Source organism: Platalea leucorodia (assembly GCF_965183815.1).
Source record: "Platalea leucorodia genome assembly, chromosome: 6".
Classification (NCBI taxonomy): domain Eukaryota; kingdom Metazoa; phylum Chordata; class Aves; order Pelecaniformes; family Threskiornithidae; genus Platalea; species Platalea leucorodia.
This window is the reverse complement of record NC_138828.1, coordinates 19,045,878-19,057,860: the sequence shown is the minus strand read 5'-3', so window position 1 is coordinate 19,057,860 and position 11,983 is coordinate 19,045,878. Positions and strand designations below refer to the sequence as shown.

At 46.0% G+C, this 11,983-nt stretch overlaps 2 protein-coding genes across 7 annotated transcripts in view; one reads left to right on the top strand and one right to left on the bottom strand.

The window, feature by feature from the left end:
* The first annotated feature begins 173 nt into the window (after positions 1-173).
* LOC309592370 (glycerol-3-phosphate acyltransferase 3-like) overlaps positions 174-11,983 on the top strand; it is a 35,005-nt gene continuing 23,195 nt past the window's right edge. The window contains exons 1-5 of one of the 6 annotated variants that reach the window (XM_082315663.1): positions 174-266; positions 384-445; positions 2,940-3,023; positions 3,466-3,523; positions 3,828-3,887. In XM_082315663.1, coding sequence (XP_082171789.1) covers positions 200-266; positions 384-445; positions 2,940-3,023; positions 3,466-3,523; positions 3,828-3,887 — 331 coding nt within the window. In that variant the 5' untranslated portion in view covers positions 174-199. Of the gene's footprint in view, positions 267-358; positions 446-600; positions 780-862; positions 1,318-2,908; positions 3,024-3,465; positions 3,524-3,827; positions 3,888-11,983 lie in introns of those variants that run through there. The other 5 variants (XM_082315667.1, XM_082315666.1, XM_082315662.1 and 2 more) reach the window with 5 other exon arrangements.
* ABRAXAS1 (abraxas 1, BRCA1 A complex subunit) lies at positions 4,044-10,807 on the bottom strand. The gene is made up of 9 exons (XM_082315669.1): positions 10,711-10,807; positions 9,856-9,946; positions 8,465-8,501; positions 8,038-8,104; positions 7,157-7,350; positions 6,391-6,510; positions 5,987-6,071; positions 5,372-5,480; positions 4,044-5,214 (listed from the first exon to the last, which is right to left on the bottom strand). Exons 1-9 carry the CDS (start codon positions 10,795-10,797, stop codon positions 4,787-4,789), a joined length of 1,218 nt encoding a protein of 405 aa, XP_082171795.1. The 5' UTR covers positions 10,798-10,807; the 3' UTR covers positions 4,044-4,786.

Here is an 11,983-nt window from a genome sequence, read left to right as displayed (position 1 = left end):
CGGAGACGCAGCAGCGGCCCCCACCACATCACTTCCGTCAACCAGCGGCTGAAGCGAAGGCCGCGTGAGCGGGCAGCGGCCAATCGCCCGCCTCAAGCAGGGCAGGCCGCCACCCCATTGGCCAGCGAGCCGCCTTCGTGCGGCGGCGGGATGGGTGACGTACCGGCGGAAGTGGCGTTTCTTGCGGGTGGTGCGCAACATGGCGGCGCGCAACATGGCGGCGCGGGCGGCGGCGGTGCGGAGCCCCTGGCGGCGGCTGGTGCCCGGTGCGCTCCTCCCGCTTCCTCGCTTCTCCCCTTCGGGCGCGGTGGGGACGCGCGGGCCGTGGGGCGCCCGCCTCTCCCGCCGCGCCGCCGCTAACCCTCTCGCTCTTCCCCTTGCAGCGGCGCCGTGGGAGCAGCCGCGCCGCCTGCAGCACGATCGGCAGCCCGGCCCGCCCGACCAGGTGAGGCCCCGCGCTCCCGGGCCGCTGCCGCCCTCGGCAGGAGCGGCTCCTCGCTGCGGTCTCCGCGTAGCTCGCGCTCCTAAAAAAGCTGCTTGGGCGGTGCGGCGCGTTGCGGGGCGGGCGGCAGGGCCGAGGGAGGGCACCCGCCGCGGGCGCTCCGGCGCCGCCGCTCGGGGGGCCCGCCTCCTAACTGCGGCCGCTGGAACCGGCGGCGCCCGTCACTGGCGCGGGGAGCAAAGCCTTCGGCAGCGCTGGCTGGTCTGCGGGTAGCCGAGAAAAAGGCTTCAGAGAACGCGCTAGGTGTGGTTGTTACGTCATAGAAATGTGTTGTCAGGTACCAGCAAAATTTTTAAAAAATATTCTTTCTCTGCCCAAATTCTACCTATGTCTGCAAAACCAAAATTTCTCCTTTCATAGAATCGCTAAGGTTGGAAAGGACCTCTGAGATCATCGAGTCCAACCTGTTAACCCAACTGCCAGGTGCACCTCTAAACCGTGTCCCTAAGCACCACATCTACATGTTTTCTGAATACCTCGGGGACTGCGATTGCACCCCTTCTCTGGGCAGTGTCACCGATACTGTGCACGGATTTGGTACTGGGCGTGTTCTGAAGCTTAAGGAGCCTTTCGGGGAGGTCCCGGATGACTGGAAACTAGCAAACGTGATGCCCCTCTACAAGAAGGGTCAGAAGGAGGATCCCGGGAACTACAGGCCTGTCAGCCTGACCTCGGTGCCAGGGAAGGTCATGGAGCAGGTCATCTTGAGTGCCATTATGCAGCAAGTGCGGGACAACCAAGGGATCAGGCCCAGACGGCACAGGTTTATGAAAGGGAGGTCCTGCTTCACTAACCTGGTCTCCTTCGACGACAAGGTGACCTGCTTAGTGGATGAGGGGAAGGCTGTGGATGTTGTCTGCCTAGACTTTAGTAAGGCCTTTGACACAGTCTCCCACAGCATTCTCCTGGAGAAGCTGGCTGCTCACGGCTTGGATAAGTGTACTCTGTGCTGGGTAAAAAGCTGGCTGGATGGCCGAGCCCAGAGAGTTGTGGTAAATGGAGTCAAATCCAGTTGGTGGCCAGTCACAAGTGGTGTTCCCCAGGGCTCAGTACTGGGGCCAGTTCTGTGTAATATCTTTATCAATGATCTGGATGAGGGGATAAAGTGCACCCTCAGTAAGTTTGCAGATGACACCAAGTTGGGTGGGAGTGTTGATCTGCTGGAGGGCAGGAATGCTCTACAGAGGGACCTGGACAGGCTGGATCGATGGGCCAGGGCCAACTGTATGAGGTTCAACAAGGCTGAGTGCCGGGTCCTGCACTTGGGTCACAACAACCCCATGCAACGCTACAGGCTGGGGGAGGAGTGGCTGGAGAGCTGCCTGGCGGAAAAGGACCTGTGAGTGTTGGTCGACAGCTGGCTGAACATGAGCCAGCAGTGTGCCCAGGTGGCCAAGAGGGCCAATGGCATCCTGGCTTGTATCAGGAATAGTGTGGCCAGCAGGACCAGGGAGGTGATCGTGCCCCTGTACTCGGCACTGGTGAGGCCGCACCTCGAGTACTGTGTTCAGTTTTGGGCCCCTCCCTACAAGAAGGACATGGAGGTGCTGGAGCGTGTCCAGAGGAGGGCAACGAAGCTGGTGAAGGGTCTGGAGCACAAGTCTTATGGGGAGCGGCTGAGGGAGCTGGGGTTGTTTAGCCTGGAGAAGAGGAGGCTGAGGGGAGACCTCATCGCTCTCTACAGCTACCTGAGAAGAGGTGGCAGCGAGGTGGGGGTCAGTCTCTTCTCCCAAGTAACAAGCGATAGGACGAGAGGAAACAGCCTCAAGCTGCGCCAGGGGAGGTTTAGGTTAGATGTTAGGAAAAACTTCTTCACCGAGAGGGTGGCAGGCATTGGAACAGGCTGCCCAGGGAAGTGGTTGAGTCTCCATCCTATTTAAAGAACGGATAGATGTGGTGCTCGAGGACATGGTATAGATGGACTTGGCAGTGTTAGGTTAACGGTTGGACTTGGTGATCTTAAGGGTCTTTTCCAACCTTGACGATTCTAGGACTCTATGATTGGGACGTATTTGGGAATTGCTCTGTTAAAGTGTGTGAGCAGACAGGAGCTCCCTCAGGCCACTTGCTGTGAAATTATTTTCAAAAAAAGTCTCTTGTGGCTTACCAGACAGAACTACCTTACTACCAGCTTCTGTAGATACTGCCTTCTAAGTAAAGGGTGAAAAGCACTATCTTATTGATTGCTTTAATTGACTTGTTACATTGTCATTATTGCTAAGTTATAAAAGGCTGTGCAGCTGTGAGAAGCCTTTTAAATGGTTAGGTACTGATCAGTGTGTTAGAGAAATAGAGATAAGAAAGTTATTGAAAAACTTCAACCATGCGCTAAAAACCTCTGTTGGTTTCAAGGCATGTTTTGCCCAAAGGATAACAATAACAAAAGTTCCATATTTTCTTGTGAAGCTTACAGATGTTAATAATTCTCTACTTGCAGCCCATACAAATGGAGAACCCCTATAAAGAGCCTCCTAAAAAATGCGTCTTGTGCGGAATAAATGTGGACTACAAGAATGTGCAGGTGAGTTTGAAAATTCCTGTCCTTAGATGAAGGTAACTGGTTTACTATTTTTAAATGTGCGTAGGAAGTCCGCAAGGATAAAAAAATGAAAAATTCATTCATATGTGTGGGCGTTTAAAATGTAAAGAGTAAGAATGTGTGCAGATAAGGGTCAAATAATGTAGTTGTGATATGCTGTTCAATCTGCTAGTCCTATGTGCAGGTGTTACACCTTTGCTATTTAGCAAATAGAGTCCTCAATTCTAATTCTGCTGTCATATAGCTTAAACATTATGGTATATAAAATAACTGTCTAACTCCAAGCTATTATATTCTTTCTTGTTTCCAGGTAGAACTGAGTTTTGTAAAACCAGACTAAAAAAATAAATAGAATGCAAGTAGTAAAATAAACTAAAGATCTCTAAAAAAAAATTCTTAAACTCACTTTGGATTTTTTAAATAGCTTCTTTCCCAGTTTGTTTCTCCGCATACTGGCTGCATTTACGGCAGGCATATAACAGGTATGTGAAGTATTAAATTAAATAATTTACTGGTTAATATTAATGTTCTTGTGACTCCAAGTAATGGCATATCAGCTATCTTTCCAAAAGTAACTACTGCCAACTCTATACATTTTTTAATAGCAGTATTCTCACTTGGTAGCTTTCATCAAAGAATGAAAATATCCCTTATTATGTTTTTTGTATTTAACAGTATAAGCAGACATGCATTTTTCTAGGAAGACTTAGACAAAGCTAGAGGGAATTGTCAGTAATATCACTTTCAGCCTTTAAAGTAATGGTTTGGTTATTGTTGATTCTTTAGGCTTGTGCAACAAGAAGCAGAAGGAAGTTACAAAAGCCATTAAAAGAGCTCATGTACTTGGTAAGTATGATTATGCTTTTGAGTTTTGTCAGTCAAGCCTACTATCCTATTAAAAAAACCCCTCCATCTTATCTTTTTACAGGATTTATGCCAGTTATGTTTAAGAACCCATCATTTCTCACAGACCCCAAGATATGTAATGTCAAGTATCCAGAGTAATATACTATACAGAAATAAACAATAAAACTACTTTTCATGTTTATATACTTGTTTACTGGAAATGTGCTTGGCTACCATAATGCATCACTGACTGAAGGGTGGATGTCAGGTGCTTTTTTATGAAGTGTCAAGTCTCTAAAATTGTCTGAAGGAAACACGAAAAGATGAAAGTGACAGTGGAAATTGGCAACTGTATGGACCACTGCCTCTGCTCACAGGTCTTGCTAAAGTTCAGGTGGCTGTTTTTCCCTTGCTGGATTGGAAGGGGGAAAAAATAAGCAAGTAGTGGAGAGTTAAGGATAAATTAAGGTATTTAAATTGTGGCAATTTATGTACACAGCTAATTCTGTTAAGCATGTTACCTGTGTTCATTTGATGCTCCCTGCCTCAGCTTCTGCTGAGGGAAGGGTAGTACTGCTTCTTCAACAGCAGCTTGAAGTTGTATTACTCTGAGGCATTACGTGACATGGTTCTATGGCTGCTAACATCCTGCTAGCATAGTCTTTAAACCCTGAGAGAGCGAATACAGATTGTAACTCTGGAAGGCAAAATGAGGGAATGTCTTCTGCATTTGTTTCTATGCCAGACAGGATTCATCCACTGGGGGGAAAAAAATCAAACCTGTACATCTTGCAAAAACGCACTGTTTTTTATTCCTGCAGTGCTAGAAATTGATATGTCACTTGAATAAACTGGCAGTAGCTTTTGGTTCAAAGTCATCTGGACAAATCATTAACAGATCAGAAAGTAGGAGAGTGTGGGTATTCATTTGTGTCTCTGTTTTTTTCCAACACGTCCTCATCAGTTTCAGTGCTACTCAGCGTAAGCTTCCTTTCCTGGTCACTGTCCTCTTGGTCTCGAAGTAATTTTTGGTGAAGCTGCAGTGATCTGGATTTCTTGAATGACTTTGATCCTGCTGTGGTCCCTCTGACTTTACGCTTGGTTAGGTGTCTTGTTTCAGCTTCAGTGAAGTCTCTTTCCTCTACCATGAGAGTCAGTTTGTCCACGACATTAATATTATGGTCAATGTTACAGCAGTTCTTGGACATCTGTCGGCCTTTGAAGGAAACAATACATGTCTGAAGTCCAGAATTGGGGAAAAATGTTTGCAGTGCCTGACAAAGGAGAACATTCTCCTTTGGCTCTTCTGGGTAGTCTCTGTCTTCTCCTGGAAGAAAAAAAAAAAAGCTAGAGCCACAGTCCCTCTTGCACACTTCTACCACTACTGTTTTGGCTGCCTCAGGTTCAGAAGTGTTTTGGTGTCCTGCCAATTGAATCAACTTTGGAAGTCTTACTAAGTCTGGCGTTGCATTCATTTTACTTACCTGAACAACTTCGTTGCTTTTTCCTCTTTATTTCTTCTTTTAATTGCCTCACCTCTGCTAAGAGTTTCTCTACAGATCGTTCGCTGGCTTCTACTGTAGAGCATATTTCCTGCAAGGAAAAGAGCATTTGATGGAATTAGCAGTATTCACAGAAGCTGACTTTAACCTTGTCGCAAAATCCTTAAAGGTGCTCATGATTTAAAAAGTTGGACACAAAGTATTAAAAAGCTTAAGTAATGAGCTTAAGGTGGATTTGAGAGATGATCACTTAAACCTTGTGTTGAATGAGGTGCAAGATGTTTTACTTGTTCCCATCTAAGCAAAGGAGCTCTGACAAACTACAGATAGTGCTCCTTCAAAGTAAGTTCTCACAAGAGGATTATCGGTGGACTTGAGGATTTACCAGTGTACTTTTGATCAAACGGAAACTTAAGTCTTCAACTTTGAGAACTTAGTGTACAGCTACTAACAGTAAATGGAAATCCCTTATCTTTCAATATGCGCTTCCAAGACACAGCTTTGTTTGTCATTTAGCGCAAGACGGTGTACCCTTTGCTTGACTTGGTTTTGCAGTACTGCTGAAAGTAACCCTGTCAGCAGGTATGCCTGATTTACCTTCAGTTCCTCCTGCAAGGTGGCATACATCTCATTTATCTTATGAACCTCTTGTAAGGATCCATCTTCATAAAAGAATTCTGACCTGTGGACCAAGAATATAACTGCAAGTTAATGATCCCAGTGCTCACTTAGTAGGAGCTATAATGAACAGAGAAGCATTTTGAGCTTCAACACTAGGTGCCTATGTTGAGACGGACAGCTGCTCTCATGGCAAAGCATGGGAGTTAACTAATTTCCAAGTACCTTGGAAAGGTAAATAATTGCAGGAAATGGGTCAACAAGCAGGCAGGGTACGGCTGTAGCATTTGCAAAAGCACTTAAAATAATACTTCTATAGAAAGATAACTATACTTACTTTAACTGAAAGCTATGGCTATCAGTAAATATGTCATATATTGTACCTGTGTTGTCTTACTGCTCTCACAAAACCAGAAGATACGCAGGAACCAGACACTGTTCTGTAACCTTGCTGTTCTGCCATACCCAAGTTGGTAACCACCAAAGGAACTTTCTGGAAAAGACTTAAAAAGCAGAAGTATGAGAACATGATTTATTAACATCCAAAGGCCTTTCTTTGACAGTTAAATGTTCTTGATCATTAAGCATCACAGATGGAGGTTTGCAGTATAGTTAGTTCTTGCTAAATGTATCGCATCACACGGATGACTACTTATGGCTAAAGGCAAACAAGAGCAACAAGACTCTGAGCAATGCCTCTAGTTTTTTCCCCGTTTCTGGGTATGAGTCACACAGTAATGCAATACTTGCTTGTTAAGCCTAGCCCATGGGCAGCATGTCTCTGAAGGTAACTGAAAATTATCACCGATTTAAATATTTCAATGAAGGTGAACACCATGCATAGTTGAAGTCCTATACACAAAACCAAATTGATCAAGAACAGCTCATGTGCATAAATGAACTGACAGTGTCTGCCTGTGGACACCGGCACTACAGTTATAAAGGCAAATCCCTGAACAGAACTCCAGGGTAAGATTTCAACTGGGCTCCAGCAATATAAGGAATAATCTTATTTAATGTGTAAGTTTCAAGGGTAAAATAAACAGTGTTAACAATAATTCACTTGCAACGAAGAAAAAACCAAACTGTTCCAAGTTACAGCACGTGCTCTGCTACTGCTTTATTAAAACTGGAGAACAAAACAATTACCCTTCTTGCGGCCGATGTAAGGCGTGTTCCAGTCTGTAAGTAGAACAACTTTCTGTCATCACACTAGAGGTTAACAAAAGGAATACAAGGCCCTGATTCGATAGGTGTGACTGTAAATTCTTATGAAGAAGTCTTTCCCGGAATGTCATGGTCTGGTCTGTGTTACGTCTGAATTTGTACCATCCTATTACACTCTGCAGGCAGAAGAAAATTCATTATTACCGTTGAATCGCGCTGTCCCTGTGTGCCATACTGAAGCAAGTTAGAGGATTCAGTACAAAGCCATGAATCTGAATTGTTCGGCGATGTGTGCATATTCAAGCAGTTAGTTAACCTGAAACCCTTAAAGCACCCAGGCCTAATTCCAGTATGACAACTTCTCTCTTTCCTTCAAAACCGTGTGTTGAACTAGCCTGTTTTCTGAGCTTGTGCTCAAGCTGAAACTCTGCAAACTTGGTTCTGCTGTTTTGCTGTTTGTCTCTTTCCAGCTTCTACTTTTCCCTTGTGAAACTTTCTTCTGTGGAGAAGACTGTAAATTGTTTTGGTCAAGTGATGCTTAACCACTTGAGTGAGCTGACCTCAACTGATCTTAAGCTAGAAATCAGTAGAATTCCTCTGAGATATTTGAACTGTTTGCTTGAGAAATGAGTAAGAAAAAATAAAGTTGTGACACATATGTAGGCAAACCCTAGTCAAAAATAATCTAAACTGTTCTTTCAGGGAGAAAAGATGATGCAGCTGCCTTGACCAGCAGCGTGAGGGACTAGATACAAGATTTAAAAAAAAGGAGAGGAAAAAAAGCTTGGTACAAGAGGTATCCAGAACAGCCCCCAAAATCTGAGGGAGCCCCTTGGTGTGGTTTAGGTTTGAAAATAAAATACCTTCTTACAGCCTGATAGTATTTTCTTCAGGGCGAGTTCGTTCAGTTCTCCTGCAGAATTATAAAAGCTAGAAGAAAATTAGGACAATTAGAGGAAAAAAAAAATGCTACTGTAGAAATAATTATTCCCTAGCAGTCTGGCAGTCATATCACTTGAATAGCTTTCCCCCCCCCCAGTAAGCATAAAGATAGGCTGATACAGCTTCTTTGCTAGGGCAGTGCAGTTAATTTCACTACTCAAATAGCTATGTAGGTGGTCTTGTACAGCCCAGATGCTGTTCTGGCTATCAGTCAGGCAAGGGGTTGATATGGCTACTGTAGTTACAGCTGGCTGATTTTCTCAGTAATGTAATGTATGTTTAACTCTTGGAGAATTCAAGTCAGGATTAACTTTAACTTTTCCGTATCTGTTTACTTAAGATTCTTACCTGAACAACTGGTAGCATGGAATATGCTTCTGTATATCTGGAAAGAGAAGGTAATATTATTCTGGGTTCATCAGTTCAAGATGTATATTCTTCTGTATGCTATGATCAGAATTAAATTGGTAGAAGAACCAAGAAATAATTGTATATAATATAATTTCTTAAAATTAAATGCATTAACATCTAATTAAATAAGGTTAAGAAATGAAATATTTTTTTAAAAAGATTCTAATTCATTTTTCAAATGTAAAGGGAACCACTTGCATAAACTGTATTTTTTATACATTTTTCTGTTTTGTCAAGTGAAAAATCAAATCCGGCACTTTATTTTTCCCTTCCTTCTGCTGAGTATAGCAGTAGTATGTAATGTGAAAGATTTGAGTTACTCTGCAGCAAGGCATGGATGCTGCTGGTAAGAAAGATGAGGCTGGAGAACAGAAACCCATAGGGCAGATGATGAGAACTGGAAGACTGACTACCAGGAAAAAAAACAGTAGGTGATCTAATGGCATTCTAAATCTTCTTCTTTTCTTAAATTCTCCACTACTTTCATTTTCACAAGTTAACAAAAAAAAAAAACCCAAACTTTAGAGCCTATGAGAATGTGATCATGAGACTCTGGGTAACTTGATCAATGCTGCCACAAAAAATTCCCCATGTTTTTGGTTCCGCTGTGAGACTCAGTGGAGGAGAGTGCTACACCTTAATTGTATCCTAGAATAAAACTAGAAAATGGGATGGAATTTCTCCTTACCATATTTTCAGGAAGATTAGAAAGAAGGCACATTACCGTGTTCTCTTTCTCTTCATATAACTGCATTTTAAAGGAATGGAGTTAAATGTGCGTGCATGCGCATGCATATGTATGTTTTTAAGGACTAGCATAAAATGCACATCCACTCCAATCCCATGAAGACAAATACAGAAAAATACATCTGGTATCTGCTCAATGAAATACATAAATAGTTTGCAGCCTTCACACACAGTATTTTACAAGCTCCAAATCGGGTAATGGATGCTAACACATTACACTTCACATCACTGAAACAGGCCAAGTTTTTCCAGGGCAACTGTAGTCCAGGAGAATTCGTGATGTGGCCAAGACAAAGGAGGAGTCTAAGCCCCAAATTATCTTTAATGTGACACGATATTTGGCAAAGAGGAGCTGTTCAAGGAACTAAGAACTAGTATTTCTGTTAAATTATTAAATTTCCTACAGTAAAATTGTAAATTTTTTAGCAATTAAAATGTTACAAAATAACCCTTCCATGTGTTTTTTTTTTTTTTATGTCAATGTGGACTCCAGGATCTAGCAGCTCTGATCTTGCTGTAAAGTGTTGACTGCCCTTATTGCCTGAAACCAAGCGTGGCATTAAAAATGTGGACAGACTAACCGATTGTATAAACAACTTCGACATCATCCATTTGTGAGTCAGTAATGCTGTTCTTGGCTTCACCTTTCACATCTCCAAGGAGAAAACCTTCCTTTATTGGGGGAGAGAAAAAAAAAAAGTTAATGTTAACAGTAGCATTGAACAGGACTTTCTCTCTGTCTAATATTAACAGTGTAAACACTGTCTTCAGGAGAGGAAAAAAGCTCTCAAAGTCAACTGGGTTTTTTGTTTGTTTGTTTGTTTTTTAAACAGAGTAGGTTCTGACTCATTTTTCAATACCTGCCTGCATTTAAGAAAAAAAAAAAAAAAAAGTTGGGACGTGCATTGAGCTGTTTTCCATTCCTCGTGTTTTCAGTCACAAGTGACCAGTGTGTGGCTGTACAGGTGATGCCCCCCTCCAAGCCGTAGGCCGGAAAGCCTGACCAGCACGTCGGCCGGTCCTTGGCGGGCACGGCGCCGCTGCCGCCACGCCAGGCGGCCGGTGGCCCCCGCCGCCTCGTTTTAGAAGGGAAAAAAGAAAAAAAAAAAAAGATAATTTCCCGGCATTGTCAGCACGGAAAGCAACCTCCACTGCAGCGGGGAGGGCATTCGCAGCACAGCACGCAGCGGGGCCCTCCCCGGAGCGGGGTCCCGGCGGGCCTGCGGCGGCAGGCAGCGCGCCCCCCGGACGGGGCCGGGGCCGGGGCCGGGGCCGGGGCCGGGGCCAGGGCCAGGGGAGGCCCGGCGGCGGGCTCCGCCATGGCGGCAGCGGGCTGCCCGCGCGACCAACGGCCGCGCCTCCCTCCCCCCTCCCCCCCGCCCGCCATCTCCCGCCCCGCCCCGTCCCCTCCCGGCGGCGGGGCCCGCGGCACCCACCGTGTCCGAGTCCGTGCTGAGGTGCTGGAAGGCGAGGGCGCCAAAGACGAAGCCCGAGAGCAGGGCCGACGTGCTCTCGCCCTCCATGCCCCCTACAATGGCGGGCCGCGCCGCGGCGGCGGGAGCCCCCAGCGGCCGCCGGCGGCAGGGCAGGGCAGGGCCGGGCCCGGCGGGGCACATCCCGTCCCGTGAGGGAGCGGCGGGGGGGGGAGGCGGCGGCGTGCGGGGCCCCGGCAGCGGCCTGTCCCGGGCCGCTCGCTCCGCTTCGCTCCGCCGCCCGCCCTCCCCGCGCTGCCTCCGCCCGCACCTCCTCCGCGCCCGCTTCGGTCCTCCCTCGCTCTCCCGGCCGCCTCCCGCCCGGCGGGGCTCACTGCAAAACCAGCCCTTTCGGTTTGCCTTAAATGGTGTAGTTCTTCAGTCTAAATTCCTGCTTTGTTTTTACCCTTAAGGTGAAACAATGCTCCCATCTAGGAAGGCTGTTCAGGCCCCCGCATCTCAGGGCCGGCTTCTGGAGCGAAGGACTGCAGGTGCAGCGGCCAGGGCCTTTACCCGGGGCAAGGCGAGGTGTCCGGGCCGCAGCGATGCCTGCCGGCCTCCTGCCTGCAAGCTCCGGGCCCTGATGCAGCTCCAGGACGAAAGTCGGGATCTGCGCCTCATCGACCTGTGCTAAGAGCTTTAGTAAAGCATCAAAACAGCATTTAAACAGAGCTGCCTGGCCCACATCATCCAGCTGGGAGTGTGGGTGGAGAGAGCTGTATTCATGTCCTCGGAGTGGGAGGATTGTGTCATGCCAGCCTGCAATACAAAAAGGCATGGTGCTGGCTGAGCTCCTATCTGTAACAAGGCTGCACCTTTTGAAATGGGACATGCAGCTCTCTAATTATGTCTGGAGGTGCACTGTACTGTTCAGGATCGTGGTGAGAATCTTCTGAGTTAATAACCTAATAAATTGTGATAAGGAAGTAACAAAATGATAACGCTAAACAATGATCTGACAGCTATAAATTGTACCACTTCTTCCTAAGATACAGACTCCATTTGCAGAATGTATGTTTTGTCTTTTTTCAGTAGTCACATTTTATTTCTCTTTAATATTTGTAGTAACATGTTTTTTTTCACATTGTAACAGGTATCAGCCAGAAGAAAGCTCTAGAAAAAAATTGCAGGAAGGGAGAGTTAAAAGTGGCAGCATTCTTTGAAATGTGATCAGAGAGCTGGTCTAAAGGCAGCAGGAGTTTTTCTCCGTCACTTCAGGGTAGCAAATGTTTGATTT